At 52.2% G+C, this 14,731-nt stretch overlaps 2 protein-coding genes across 8 annotated transcripts; one reads left to right on the top strand and one right to left on the bottom strand.

The window, feature by feature from the left end:
- The first annotated feature begins 4,133 nt into the window (after positions 1-4,133).
- Positions 4,134-10,832, top strand: SLC37A4 (solute carrier family 37 member 4). 7 transcript variants are annotated; one of them, XM_049856822.1, is made up of 9 exons: positions 4,134-4,183; positions 5,454-5,797; positions 6,661-6,893; positions 7,216-7,462; positions 7,961-8,119; positions 8,349-8,434; positions 8,963-9,076; positions 9,679-9,817; positions 9,952-10,829. In XM_049856822.1, the coding sequence occupies exons 2-9, from the start codon at positions 5,650-5,652 to the stop codon at positions 10,116-10,118; spliced, it is 1,293 nt and encodes a 430-aa protein (XP_049712779.1). In that variant the 5' UTR covers positions 4,134-4,183; positions 5,454-5,649; the 3' UTR covers positions 10,119-10,829. The 7 variants fall into 7 exon arrangements, with proteins under 7 accessions (XP_049712779.1, XP_049712777.1, XP_049712776.1 ...); XM_049856819.1 differs by lacking the exon at positions 4,134-4,183 and adding an exon at positions 4,231-4,318; XM_049856824.1 differs by lacking the exon at positions 4,134-4,183 and adding an exon at positions 4,231-4,318 and having other exon boundaries at positions 9,983-10,126.
- Positions 10,833-11,504: 672 nt separating this feature from the next.
- On the bottom strand, positions 11,505-14,343 carry TRAPPC4 (trafficking protein particle complex subunit 4). The gene is made up of 5 exons (XM_049856826.1): positions 14,133-14,343; positions 13,822-13,996; positions 13,122-13,225; positions 12,136-12,262; positions 11,505-11,869 (listed from the first exon to the last, which is right to left on the bottom strand). The coding sequence occupies exons 1-5, from the start codon at positions 14,305-14,307 to the stop codon at positions 11,791-11,793; spliced, it is 660 nt and encodes a 219-aa protein (XP_049712783.1). The 5' UTR covers positions 14,308-14,343; the 3' UTR covers positions 11,505-11,790.
- Positions 14,344-14,731: the final 388 nt, after the last annotated feature.

Raw genomic sequence — 14,731 nt, 5'->3', positions numbered from 1 at the left:
TCATATCTTTTTCGTTGGGGGCATTCCCGTCGCCAGTGGCCCTCCTGTTTACAATATGTGCACTTATTCGGGTCCAAAGCAGGGTGGTTTCCCTGTCCTCTGAGCCTCCCTGGCAGAGTTTTTGGCTCTCTTCCCCAGCATTGGGAGGCTTGGGGCTGGTCTGCAAGTACAGGCTGGGTAAGGGCCACCACCAGGAATGTAGCCTGCTGTCTCATTTTTTGGTCTTCTTTCTGCTCGTGGTCCTGATCCCTGTTATTAAAAACCTGGAACACAATTTCTACCAACTGAGATATTGGCATGCCCGGCCCCACTTCTACCTTTTGGAGCTTTTTCCTGATGTCTTGAGAACTTTGCCCAATGAAAATCACATTAAGCATCCGCTGGTTTTCTTGTGCTTCTAGGTTCATATCCATGTGCTGCCAGAAAGCCTGAAAAGTTCTTTCAAGAAACTCAGAAGAATTTTCCTTAGGTTTCTGTACTACTTCATATATCTTAGAGAGAGATTTTTCTGTTTCAGACCCCCTCTTTCAGACCTGTTAGCAGAGAGTGTCGGTAGTGTTTCATCCTGCTTTGTCTTAATTCCTGATCAGGATCCCTGTTAGGATCCTCCTCTGGTACAACTAAAAAGGCCTCTTGTTTAACTGGGTCCTGCAGATTTTCAGTACGTTCCTGCTCTGCTTGCTGTCTAGCTTTCTAAAACCATCCTCCTCTCCTCAGTAGTGAGGAGAACCTCCATTAGGGCCTGACGTCTGCCCAGGTGGGCCGATGAATGCTGAAAATGGAGGAGAACATGTCACGCATCTTTTGAGGGTCATCTCTATAGGTGGGCAAATTGTTTCTCCGATTGAACAGGTCCAAGGTGGTAAAGGCACATGAATAAAAGAGTACCCTTGAGGCTGCCCCTCCTGTGCGCTGCCAACTGCACCTGTCTCAATAGGAATTGGCCTCCACTGGTTGAGGATTTAGGTAGCTCCTGACCAAAAGATACCCCAATTCCTAGAGTGGGAAGGGGAGACTGTTCCCTTGGCTTGAGTTCTACCCTCCAACTCTCCGGTCCATGATCCTGAATCAGCAGGGGCTGTATGGGGAACCCGGGGTATATGGGTTGATAGAGGGTCCAAGAACAGGATTCTCTCCTTGTTGTGTTAAGATGGGGGCTCTTCCTTTCTTCATATTTCTGCTTTCGTCCCTTCTGGACCATAATCTTACATTGCTTTTGTAGACCCTTGTTATTATAAAGAGCCATAAAGGCCTGCACATAGGGCATCTCATCCCACTTTTCTTCCCTTTTGCAAAATAGGTCTAGCTGTAAAATGGTATTGTAAGCTATAGACCCGAAGCTGAGCCAAGTCTCTTGGTCCCCTAGTTGATACTGGGGCCAAGCTACATTACAAAGGGAAGTTAGCTTTTTCTTTCTCAGTCCCTCAGATTTGAAAAAAGTCCAATTCTTTAAAATACATCCCAAGAGTGAACACTCTGGAATGCTTTTTGTATTACCCATGTTTTTACTCCTATACACTCAGATGGACAGACAAAGATCACCAGTTCCAGGTGCACTCAAACAAAGGGACGTCCCTCCCAACCTACAGGAGCGTCCACCAGACAGACAAAGAACACCAATACGAGAAGGATGTTCCCTGAAAAACACCAGGACCGCCAACAGAACCAAAACCTGGACTTAACCAAAATCAACAACCATAAACTAAGGTGCCTGTTTTCTGCTACCAGAGAGCAGATGAAGAGAGAAGGAAAGGAAAAGAGAAAAGGAGAGTGTTCCGAAAGAAAGATTGTCTCCAATGGTGGGGCAACCCCGGAGGGACTTAAATACCCTTTACCAATAGCCAACCAATAACCAATTGGGTAACCACTGATGGACCAACATTGTCACCAATGGTGGGGAGACCTTGAGTGGCAGAGTAATGAGGATTTTCTTAGCAGGGCCTCAACTCCTCCTGATGGGGATTTCTTAGTCCTAACTTCAATCCCCCAGGTACTCCTCAGATTGTCACCAATGGCAGGGCAACTTCTGAGGGATTGAAATACCCTTTATTTCAATAATGATTGTCACTGATGGTGGGGTGACCTTGGTTACCGATGGGGTGAGGGACACCACTTAGACTGATGATGGGTCCCAGGAGCTACAACCACCCACTTCCCTTGTTTTGTAACCTTTGGGGTCGGGTCTTAGGACTGTGCTGTTGCCACACTCTTCTCCACCTAGCTCCCTGGGGAGAGGGCCACCCCTCCCTCCCCTGACCAGGGGAACAACCTGGTCCCCAGCGCTTACCTTACCTGAATTTACAGGCCTTCCCCGTCCAGTTTCTGTTCCTGAGCTAAGGTGGGGATCATGGTGGCCACCCAAAACTCCTTACCAACCAAACGAGATGGGGGCACACCTTAAGGGGTTGCAGAGGTCCAGATACTCACTGCCCAGTTTCACAGCTGGCGGTCCCCACAGAGCCCCCAGAATTTGTAACCGAACGCGGGTTCTTGTCCTGTTCTATTATCCGACAGAAATAAGAAGGATATGCACCACCAATTGCAAGGGAAACAGAAAGTGGAAATTTATCATTTAGCAACTGGGGCCGAGCGATCAACAGACCACACGCTCCCCACCCAAGGGTCAGTGGGGAGCTTTTATGTCCTCCAGCCCCCAGGGAACAGGGATTGGCACCGAAATCCGAAACTGGAGACTTCCCATGTCCAAATTTGGAGATTCAGGCGCTCAGTCTTGTTGCAGAGGAAGTCAACACTGCGGGACTTCTTGCTTTGCAAAGGGGCTGAGGGCTGCAGTGTGCCAGAGAATACCTTCGCCTCTAGCAATGCTCGGGTCTGGAGTCACGTTGAGGATACAGTTCTTCAGGTCGTGCGCATGCGCCAAGTGCTGGTTCACGCATGCGCAGTGTTCTAGCGCTAAATTCAAACCACGGTGTCGTTGGGCCAAACCGCAGACACAGAACAAGTTCTGGTGGGCTGCAAGCGGAAGGGGCGGGGGAGGGGGAACCGCAGGGGAGCGGAGGAAGTTCAGGGGAGACCGGAAGCTCACTGGATGAAAGAAGGTTGGAACAGGCTTATGCAGTATCCAAGCGTCATTCCCTAGATTACTTACTAATTACGAAGAGGTAAAGCTACCTTCAGTTTAGAAAGCAGGTGGACACCATTTTAACCAAATTATGAAATTTAGGTGCCTCCTGATGTGATGTACTGAGGACACATCATCACCTACCCAGTATTTCTGTCAAAATTGTTTAACCTGATCCTTATTACTGCAAAAACAATTAGACAAATCCATTTTGTAGGACACCCTGCAAGACAACTGACCTGGGCTCTTGAAAAATATTTAAGTCATGAAAGATTTTTAAAAAGGGATTGTAGGAGACTGAAAAGTTATAACATATACGGTGATGTATAACCCTTGATTGCATTCTGGATCTTTAAAAAACTCTGAAGGACATTTGTGGAAAAATTGGAGACATTTACATAGGGGCTATGTATTGGAGATGGGGGCAGTGGTGGTTCCGTGGTATAATTCTCTTCTTCTAATAAATAAATAAATAAATAAATTTTTAATTTTTTTTTTATGAGGGAAACTAGGCTTGGATTCCTGGTCAATGCGCCTCAAGCACAGCCAGAAAAACTGTGGTTCATAGAGATTACCCAAAATCACACTGTTAGAATGTAGCGAGGCAGGGATTAGAACTTTAGGAGGTTTACTCTGGGGGCCGTACTTTAAATACCCCTGCTATTTTGTTTTATCTCTGCCTCCAACACAGTCTAACCACAAGCTACATTTTCAAATTGCGCTTATTGAGGACTGTATTAATTTCTTATAGAAAATACCGTGTTCTCCCACAAAACCATTCCCAGGCTGTTAGCAACTCGGGAACAAGGATTATTACCTTAGTATCCCATGTGTGTTTGGTAGTGGGAAGCGCTCAGTCAAAAACGGCTTGGTGAATGCAATCAGCTAAGCAGTGAACATAGCGAGACCCAGCCCCTAAGGGGCGCTGTCTTATCTGCGGACGAGTGCGACCCGCAGATTTAAATCTGATCCTTGCGGGTGGACCCGGCGGCTCACAAAGGCTCGCAGGTGCAGGCGGAGTCCCCGCCTCCACCCACGGCGCATGCGCCCGCCGCCCGCCTCGCCCCGCCCCGTTCTAGTCCGGCTCCAGCCTCCGTTCAGGTAGGGGCGCTGTGCGGGGAGGGGCACCCCGGGAGGCGGGGCTGGAGGGGGAGCCTCAGGTCTGCGGGCGCCGCTGCCGCTAACCCCGATTTCCAATTATCATCCGGAGCTGTTCTTGCCGCTACTTCTTCCGGGGTAGGAGGCCCGTTTCTGGGTCTGGGGCCGCCGAGGCGGTGCCGGGGGCCAGTACGTCTTCATGCTTTCTGTCGCACCAGTCCTGCCGTCTCCGCTCTGTCCGGCGTCTGTACCCCAGGTCCCTGTCCGTCCCCAGCCTCAGAGTCGGTTGTCCTGGGTAGCTTGAGGACACGGGGGGCTGGGCAATGCCCAGGGCCGCTGCCTCTTTCCCTCCGCCCCTTCTCTCCGCCCCCCTTTGCCTGCCAGGCTGAGCCGCTTGGCGGCCAGAAGCGGGGGGCCTCCGGGAGACTACGTGCGGGCCCCTGCTCCGCTCGCGCCTCCGCCTTCTGCTCCAGTTACTTTCCCAGCGGAGCGGAAATGGTGGGGGTACGCTGCCAGGGCCCTCCGTGGGAAGGAGGGCGGTACGGCATTGTCGCCTGAGTCTGCCAGTGCACCCTCCTGCTGCCGGGCCGGCCGGTCTCTGGTTGCAGCCCCTGCCACCGCCCCTCAGGTTGGGCATCAGACCTTGCAGCCAGCCGAGAGGGGAGCCTACATTGACGTAGCAGGATAATGGGGACCAGAGGCAGCTCTGAGTAGCCTCTTAATTACGCCAGCCCTGACTGGGACTTTCTGTGTGCCACTGTGGGGCCCGAACTGGGCGACTTTCCCGTGTTTACAATTATGCAACTATCCTTCAAGAAGCACCAGTCACACCCCGTTGAGCGCTAAACATTGGGAGTTACAGGGTGAGGTCTGTTCTAGGAGACTTGGAAGTAGGGTTGTTGGGGGTACATGTGTCTTTATGTCTGATTGAATGTGTATGTGTTTAAACACTAACCTAGCACCTAGTGCCGGAAGCCCTAAATGCCTTTGTTGAGTGAATGAGAAGGTACAGTGACTGAGGGCGCAGGGCTGGAAAGGGCAGCTCCACTCACCCCCACACCTGCCTCCCCTGGGGCTCATGGCTGACAAAAGTAATTACGTTGAGCCTTTAATCACAGCTGGTTTCAAAGGCAGGCGGACATGGAAGAGGCGGGAAAGGCAGAAATCCTGTGGGCATGGGGTGCTGGCCTAGCTCACAGGCACTGTCTCCCTCTGGAACCCCTCCAGCCCCCTCAGTTTGGCTGTCAGTAATCTGTTGTCTTTTCTCCCACAGGACATTGGGTTCCCTAGGAGCGGCCCCAGGCTTAATGATTGTCCAGAAGGTGGCTATAAAGGAAGCCTGGGAGCCTGGGTGGAGGAGGGAGCAGAAAAGACCTTACTCAGCTGCTCTCATCACTCAGAGAGCCGGCAAGTGGGGGCTGTGGTCAGAGGCTTGGCGTCCTGGCCAGTAGGGCCTGCTCTCTTCCACCATGGCGGCCCAGAGCTATGGCTACTATCGCACTGTGATCTTCTCGGCCATGTTCGGGGGCTACAGCCTGTACTACTTCAACCGCAAGACCTTCTCCTTTGTCATGCCCTCACTGGTGGAGGACATCCCTCTGGACAAGGATGACCTGGGTGAGCCCTAAGGAGAAGGGCAGGGTGGTGGCACAGGGACATTGAACCTGCAAGGATGCATTGGATGTTTGTGGCAATGTGGTCTGCATAGGCACGCAGTGTATGTGGATTTCTGTGCACAGAGGGGCCATGTGCTGAGTGGAGAGGTTCTGTGATCTGTGTCTTGGGGAAGGACTATATGATCTATGCATGAGTGAGGAGGGCTGCTTATCTGGTGTGTGTGTGTGTGTGTGTGTGTGTGTGTGTGTGTGTACACCTGTGACCTGCATGTGCCCTCAGAGTCACTGTTTATTCTGGGTGTGTTTAGGGGGTTCTGAGCATGGTTTCCATACTTGTTTGGGTGCATGCTAAGGCTGCAGGGTGAGTGCTGGCCACTGACATTGTGAGTACTGGGCACTGGGGAGTTGGCACAATGACTTAATGTGCCTGGCAGGCTACTCTTCATGAACAAGGTCCCTGGCTCCAGTCCTTCGCCCCGTTTTCAGAAGTGGGGCAACAGAACTGCCAAAGGCCCTGGGTGGCATCTAGAGTGAGGTGGGCAATTAGGTATATACAAATCCCATGGGAAGGGAGCTGTCCTGTCCTGCTCCCTTCCGGTCCCGACAGCTACAGCTGGAACTCTCCAAGAGATGGAAAAGTCATGGTAAGCCTGGGGCTAGTGCTGGTGGTGAGGCAGGGAGAGGGAGTGGGGCCATGAACCAGTGTCAGGATTCCAGCGCAGGGTCTTCCTGTTCCTCTTGGAAGGAACCTGTCTTACCCTGCTGGGCACCTCTATACACCTGACCCCATGCCTTCCTTCACCCCTCCTGTGCCCTCTGCCCTAACCCCCCAGGTGTCCTGCTCCCTGCTCCCCTCCCCTGCAGGGCTCATCACCAGCAGCCAGTCTGCAGCGTATGCCATCAGCAAGTTTGTGAGTGGGGTGCTGTCTGACCAGGTGAGCGCTCGCTGGCTCTTCTCCTCTGGGCTGCTCCTGGTTGGCCTGGTCAACATCATCTTCTCTTGGAGCTCCACAGTGCCTGTTTTCACTGCGCTCTGGTTCCTCAATGGCCTGGCACAGGGGCTGGGCTGGCCCCCATGTGGGAAGATCCTGCGGAAGGTGAGTGTCTGTTTCCAAACAGCCTGTTTAGATTGGCATGGAGGATACCTAAAGAGCATGGGGCGTACTCTTTCTTATCTGTCACTTCCGTTACCAACCCACAGCAGGCTCCTTGGAGTTTCAGTCCAGCTCCTCTTGCTTGTCAAGATATTTTAGGAGCCTGAGAGTGATGGGATCAGGTGGCAGATGAGGGAATGGGCCCTGCCAAGAAGCTCCCTCTCGCTCATCCCTGTAATGTGATTTTCTGGGTCTGCCCCACCTGACCCCATCCTCAGCATGGGCTGGAGGCTGGGCACCTACTCTGCCCCCCTCTGCCCCACAGTGGTTTGAGCCATCTCAGTTTGGCACCTGGTGGGCCATCCTGTCAACCAGCATGAACCTGGCTGGAGGGCTGGGCCCAATCCTGGCAACCATCCTTGCCCAGAGCTATAGTTGGCGCAGCACACTGGCCCTGTCTGGGGTGCTGTGTGTGGTTGTCTCCTTCCTCTGTCTCCTGCTCATCCACAACGAACCTGCTGATGTGGGACTCTGCAACCTGGACCCCACCCCCTCCAAGGAGGGCAAGAAGGGTGAGCGCCCCCTCCCAGGCTCACCACTGGGGCACCTTTGTCAGTCATTTGCAGATGTTTGCGGAGGGCTGGCTTTGGCCTGGCCTCATGCTATCCAATGGATGGATGTAGGGGTAGAAGTGGTGATAGGGAGAGTAATAAATAAAACTCCATCCCAAGAGGCTGTAAAGGACCAGACAATTGGCAGAGCCACCAAGTGCTGTGAGTTCTGTTACATCCTGGTCTTGCCTCACAACAGCCAGACCTTCCTGTCCTGGACAGCATCCTAAGCTTAAGTGGCCGGGGTGCCTCTTTTCACCCTGGTCCTCAGTTTCTCTTTCATTGACTGAGGCTTGTAGCTGGGAGTGGGTAGTGGGGGCAGCAGGGTGTAGAGGAGACCCTTCATGCTGATCCTTGCTATGCTGATGGACTCTCTCTGGCTGGTTAATGAATGGTGGGGGCTGAGGTGGGGGCAGGGCAACAGGAAGCAGTGCCTGAGGCCTGGCCTCCCACCTCCAGGCTCCATGAAGGAGGACAGCACCCTACAGGAGCTGCTGCTGTCCCCCTACCTGTGGGTGCTCTCCACTGGCTACCTCGTGGTGTTTGGGGTGAAGACCTGCTGTACTGACTGGGGCCAGTTTTTCCTTATCCAGGAGAAAGGACAGTCAGCCCTTGTGGGTAAGACAAGCGCTGGGGCAGGGGTGGCTGTAGAGAGCAGGAGCCAAGGCAGGGGAAAGGGAATTCAGGCCCTGCTTCCCTGTGTCCTTCTCTCCCTAAGGCTGGGTACTACCAGGCAGCTATGGCCAGTCACCCTTGGGGACCCTGCACCTGTCTGGGTTTGAGCCAATCTGGAATAACTCCAATATGTAACAGCCTTCCTTCTTCCCACCATGACTCTCCACTGCAGGTAGTTCCTACATGAGTGCCCTGGAGGTTGGGGGCCTTGTAGGCAGCATTGCAGCTGGCTACCTGTCGGACCGGGCCATGGCAAAAGTGAGTGGGCAGAAGGGTCAGGAAGGTGGAGGTCCATCTGAATCTTCCCATCATGGCAGGGGCAGGCACCAGAGAGGTGGGAGCCCTGGGGCACAGGCAGGTCGGCATATACTGGTTTAGGCTGGGTGAGGTGACAATGATTCCAGCCTACTCTTAACCTTCCTCAGGGATGTGGATGATAAGGCTGCTGGAGAAGGGGTTTTAACTAATGTCAAGGAGAGCCAGAATCTCTCTCAGCCTAGCTGTAGGCTCCTTCACAGCCCCGGGAAAACCAGGTTGGGGGAGGGACTGGGAGCAGCTCCCCAGCACGTGTTCCAAGCCTGTCCCAAGGTGGAGGAAGGAATATTGTGGAGTTTGGCCTCAGAACATAATGAGCAGATCCCAGGGCCTCCCAGGGATTCCCCGGGCCAAGAACTGTGGTGGGATTGCCAAAGATCTGTCAGCAGAGGCCCTGCTGTGTCAGAGTCCAGGGGTGGGGGTTCTCTACCCTACTCCTAGGGCCTGACATACCTGGGACTGGATCCATAGGCAGGGCTCTTCGTCTACGGGAACCCTCGCCATGGGCTGCTGCTGTTGATGATGGCTAGCATGACTGTGTCCATGTACCTCTTCCGGGTGACTGTGACCAGTGACTCCCCCAAGGTAAATGAGAAGGGCTGGCCTGGGGCAGGGCACACAGAAAGCAAGGGCCACTGACTCTTGGTCTCCCGTTTCCTGGGCTCCAGTGTGGCCCAGTCCTCTGCTGCTCACATTTCCCTTTCTAGTTCTGTTTGTACCTCTGTACTCTGCTTCCCCTTCTCCATTTTGGGCCTGGGTTTCTTCTCTTCCCCATGCTCCTCTAGGATGTTGCTTTCTGGACTCTGGCTCTGCACCCTCTCGCTGAACTCACAGGCTTTACGGAGCAAGAGGTGCCTTATGTTTTTTCTCTTGGTCTGTCTCACCTTTGTCCTACTTCCTCTGCCTTGCCCCTAGCCATTCCAGATTGCATAAATTCTGGGAACAGACAGCATGTAACTCTGCAGGTCACTGTACCTCCTTCACCTACTGCGCGGGCCCTCGGGCTGGCTCAGTGTGGCACCCACTCCTCTAGCTCTGTGCTGTTGATTGTACTGGGGAGTGGGGTGAGGAACCACTTACTGTGCTGTTACTACTATTAGTTGTTCCTGGGGACTAAGCATTCTCTCCTCTGGCGGGGGGGAGGCAGGCTTCTCAGACCCTGAAGCCACACTGCACTACCCTTGCAGCTCTGGATCCTGGTGTTGGGAGCTGTGTTTGGTTTCTCCTCGTATGGTCCCATTGCCTTGTTTGGAGTGATAGCCAACGAGTGCGCCCCACCCAACTTGTGCGGCACCTCCCATGCCGTAGTGGGACTCATGGCCAATGGTAAGTGATGGTCTCTACATGCCAGTCTCTCTCCTGCCCCCATTTATGCCTTGCACACAGGCCAGCAAGAGGCTACAGTAGGTCCTACTGGCTGTAGCCTTACAAATGGCTCAGGCTCTTCTCCCTCCTGACAGTTGGTGGCTTTCTGGCTGGGTTGCCTTTTAGCACCATTGCCAAGCACTACAGCTGGAGCACAGCCTTCTTGGTGGCTGAAGTGATCTGTGCAGCCAGCACAGCTGTCTTCTTCCTCCTACGAAACATCCGCACCAGGATGGGCCGAGTGCCAAAGAAGGCTGAGTGAAGAGGATACAGACTTGGGGGCATCTTCTCCCACCTGGGGCCTTCCCAGGCGGGCACAGGGTAGGGGCAGGGGGAGCTGCTCTGGCTAGCACTGAACCTCCGACTTCCCTTTTCTGCTCCTTCCCTTGCCCAGGTGACACTGGAAGTTATCAGAGGTTAATGAGGTCCCAGCTGCCTATCCTATGCTCTATTTAAAAGATATCCTTTGTACCTGGACTCCATTAGCTTCTATTTTCTGCCTCCAAATGGGACACCCCTGCAGTCAGGGAGTCTCTTACACCCTTCCCCCTCTCCTGGGTCCTGCGTTGTCCCCATCTCACCCCACCCCCATCAGGCGTGTGGCTACTCCTGTAGCTGCAGTGCACTAAGGGTACATGACTTCTGTCCCAAGGCCTCTCAGCAGTAGTCAACTGCTATTGCCAATACCTCAGACTCCAGGGGAAAAGGAGGCCAGCACTCCCACTATTGCCCTGGTACAGTGAGGGGAGTATGGGTGGGAGGGTAAGAAGACTTGTTCTAGAATATTAAAACTAGATTTGGTACTAAACGCTGTCAGTGATTCATTCTTTCAGAAAACGGTACTGTAAGCCAAAGACAGCTCTGAAGAATACTTTCAGTACCTGCTCTTCGCACCTCACAAGACTCCTCTGCCCTGGAATGGGAAAGCTGAGGTGTAGACAGACTCCTGCAGTCCTCTTTTAAGCTCATTACTCCTCTGCCTTCATCTTAGAAGCTACTGGGTTTCAGGCAAGGAATCCTGGTGGTGCAGTACTTAAAAGTGCTCGGCTGCTAACCTAAAGGTTGGCAGTCCAAGCCTACTGGCCACTCCACAGGAGAAAGATGTGGCAATCTGCTCCCATAAAGATTACATACAGCCTTGGAAACCCTGTGTGGCAGTTCTACTCTGCCCTATAGGGTTGCTGGGTGTAACTGACTTGATGGGCAACTGTTTTTTTGGGTTTCAGGCAGGATAAATAACCTGAGAGAGGGAGGCAGTAAAATGGTGGTTCACTAATAGTGTAGTCGGGAAGCCTGGGCTCAAACTCAGGCTGCCAGTAACTAGCTTTGAGACTCTGAGGCACAGTTTGTAACCTGCTAAATCTCCTGTCTATAATAGATTGTACCCTCTGGAGTCAGGATGGGTTAAGTAAGATGGAGCAGGAAAGCCTAGTGAAAGCATTTGATCAATGTTCCATTATGATTATTATCATCACGAACCCAGGAAGTGATCGACAATTCTGGGACTAGAGCCAAGGCTCATAACTCAAAGTCCTATGTTCATTCGCTTAATCAACATACATTTGTTTTCTATTAGAACACAATGTCTTATCTGCCCAGAATTCCCTTACCAGTCCTGTCTCCCCTTCAGTGGCCTTTTCCCAAAACCATCAATTAGGATGGTAGATACTGAGGTCAAAGGAATGTTTATTATCACAATCATGGGCCTACCTCCTCCATAAATAAATCTGTACACAGTTAGGAAGTAGAAACATGATATACACATGAGGGAAAAGAGCATGGTATTAAGGCTCAGTGATCAGAATGTGTCACCAGGCCCAGCATCCACCCATTTCCACGTGCACTGATAAGATTGTTGGGAGCTCCACTCAAGTGGGAACATCAGGGACCCAAGGGCAGATGTTCAGAATTTTGGGGTCTGTTGCAGATTCAGCCTATGATCCAGGTCCAAAAGTCCCAGCCTTTTCTGCCACCTCCAGGGCTAGCCTCAGGTTCTGGTCAAACAGCTCACACCTAAGCCAGACCCAGGAGACACAAATAAGAAAAAAGTATGAAGTCTGATGTTCTCTCCCCATCTCGGCTACAGAAGCAGGGCCAGTGGAAGCTGCCTAAAAGAGGGCATGAGCCCCAGGAAAAATCACCAGTTTCTCACAAAAAAAAAAAAAAAGCTTGTCACTTTTCGTTTTATTGAAGCAATGCTCCACTTGGAGGGGGGCACCCAGGGGCTAGGGGAGGGGCAAAGAGGCTTTGGCCAGGAGCTGGGAAGTGGGGCCACCTACCTGATGGGCATTTCCAGGGAGTAGAATGGATTCTTGAGGGCATAGTCTGAGTAAATCTCATAAATCTTTCGAAGAAGAGAATCTATTCCAGCTTGCCTAGGATCTGCCAGCACTACAAACTTGATCCCTGGAGGGGCAAAGGATGGTTACAAAGGGTGGGGAATGCAGCAGATGACAACATCCTATACTGCTTGTACAGCACTTTCAGAAACCCATTTTTATTTTATTCTTATTGCTACATAAAGCTGGAAAAGCAGAGCTTTGTGTCTATAGCTGAGACCAGAGAAGTAAAGTGACTTCTCAGCAGCTGACTTACAGAACAGGCTTTGAGTTCTAGCTCTGTCAGTTTTGGACAGTCTTAGGGATCCTCAGGTGGCACAGTTTGTGCTCATGTCCTAACCTGGAGGTTGGTGGGTTGAACATAACCAGTGGCACTGCAGAAGAAAGGCCTGGCATTCTGCTTCCATAAAGATTATAGCCAAGAATACCCTACGGAGCAGTTCTACTCTGTAACACATGGGGTTGCCATGAGTCAGAATCGGCTTGATGGCAACAGATTTGGTTTTTTTTTTAGGGACCCTCAGCAAAACAGTGATGGGCATGGGACAAACTCAGGTAGTTTTCAATTATCTGCATCAAGGGACTGAAGCAATAACACCCATGATTCAAAGGCCATTTCAATTTAGCTTCCAAATTTCATTTTGGAACAACACACTACCTTCCAAAATGCATGCAGCAAGAGATAACATTAAGGTTGAGTTTTATCTGAGCACAGAATATCCGGGGCTGAGCACGCTGGGTGATGTGGACAAAACTGGCCTCAAAATAAATATTTGCTTTGGATTCACAAAACAAACAGATGTGCCTGTACAACTGTCCCAGGAAAAGCTGACACCACTCCCACCTTCCTTACCAAAGCTGTCACTGGCCCATCCCTTCCTCCAACCTGTCCGCTGCACCCCTCTGGACTATGTGGAGATGCATACCTGTCAATGTCTGAAAGCAGTGCAGTTTGAATGTGTCTGTCTCCAGCATCTCAATGCCTGAGCTGCCCTGTTCAGGGGACAGCTGGGAGCCGATGGCAAAGAGCCTATATGCAAAGGAGGCAAGATTGGGTATGCACCCCACTTCAGTAACGGAAGAGTGCTTTTCAAACGTCCACTGAGGTGACCCTCACATTTACCTCCCGGAGCAGTCTGGAGAAGTAATGTGAAGTGACTGATAGCAATATCAACATTTCTTAAAAACACATTTGAATTCTGCATATTTCGCCTTACATACCTTGCTATAGAAACATTTCCCATTAAAAACTTTGGGGAAAATTAACACTCTGGGAATATGTGCCGTACTTACTCACTCTGTGGCTATGCATACCTCAGCACATCTCATACTAGAGTTGAGACATGGAAAAGCTCTTTAAAGATCATTTAGTTCAACTGCCTTAAAGATGAAGAAACTAAGGTTCTGAGAAGAGAAGCGGACTTAATAAAGATCCCACTAGCCAGAATTACTTAAAACTTAGCGATACCGGAGCAATTCTTTTTGTCTTTTCACAACACGAGAATTCCAAAGTTTAGGAGGAGTTTAGAGAAATAGAAGCACTGTCGTTCAGGAGACTGCCCGCAGAAACACACACATCCAGCCAGTCAAAGGGTCATGTGCAGGCCACCAGGTTGGGGGACTTACGAGTGGAACATGGAGGCCAGCATGAGTTTCTCATTGGAGGTGAGGCGGGGCCGGCCGAATCGAATGGACACCGGGAAATTAGCAGGGTTACCCAGGTACTCCAGCACCTCTTTCCCGTCGGACGTGTACTTGCCGTTCACGTCCATTCCATTGATAGCGAGCACTGCGTGGCCCACTGCAGAGGCGAGACTAGGGGTGAGCGAAGCCCGAGCACAGTGATTCCGCCCGGGGGACAAGGACCCGGCCCCAGCCCTCCCCCGGCGCAGACACAGCAGTCCCAGCTCCGCGCCCCGGGCCCGAACCCAGCCCACCCCGGATGCCGTCGCGCTGGCCGAACGCAACCAGCACACGCTCGTCGTGGAGCTTGAGCAGGAGATCAAGCGGGTAACTGAACGTCTTCTCAGCCTCAGCCCGCGGCGCGTAGCTGTCCAGCTGGTAAATCAGGCCGCCGGCTTTGTTCACCACGTACACGCTAAAGATCGCCATTGCTGCCGGCACCCTTCTAGGACCCGGGTCCCGCCCCTTCCCTACAGCCCCGCCCCGGAAGCGCAGCCTGCAGGACCCGCCCCCGGCGCCCCTTCACCGCCCCCCGTTCTCCGTCCGGCCCCAGCGCTGGCTGCTGGGAGCGCTTTCGCTCTTCAGGCGACACGCTGCGGTCCGCCCCCGGGACCTAGTAAATGGTTCTGTTTCTCCTTCCCGGTCGTTAATGTCAGAAAATCCCAGCTTCACATCTAGCTTGCACGCCTAGCAATAAAACCCACCAACCTGAGTGGACATTAAAAAACCGTTGCTGTCGAAGTGGATTGACTGATAGCGACTGTATAGGCCAGAGCAGAAACGCCCCATAGGGTTTCCCAGGAGCGGCTGGTGGATTTCAAATGTTGACCTTTCGGTTAGCAGTGTGAGCTCT

This window comes from Elephas maximus, chromosome 17 (genome assembly GCF_024166365.1).
Source record: "Elephas maximus indicus isolate mEleMax1 chromosome 17, mEleMax1 primary haplotype, whole genome shotgun sequence".
Classification (NCBI taxonomy): Eukaryota; Metazoa; Chordata; class Mammalia; order Proboscidea; family Elephantidae; genus Elephas; species Elephas maximus.
Note: the sequence above shows the minus strand (reverse complement) of the source record. Positions and strands in the feature narration are given on the sequence as shown.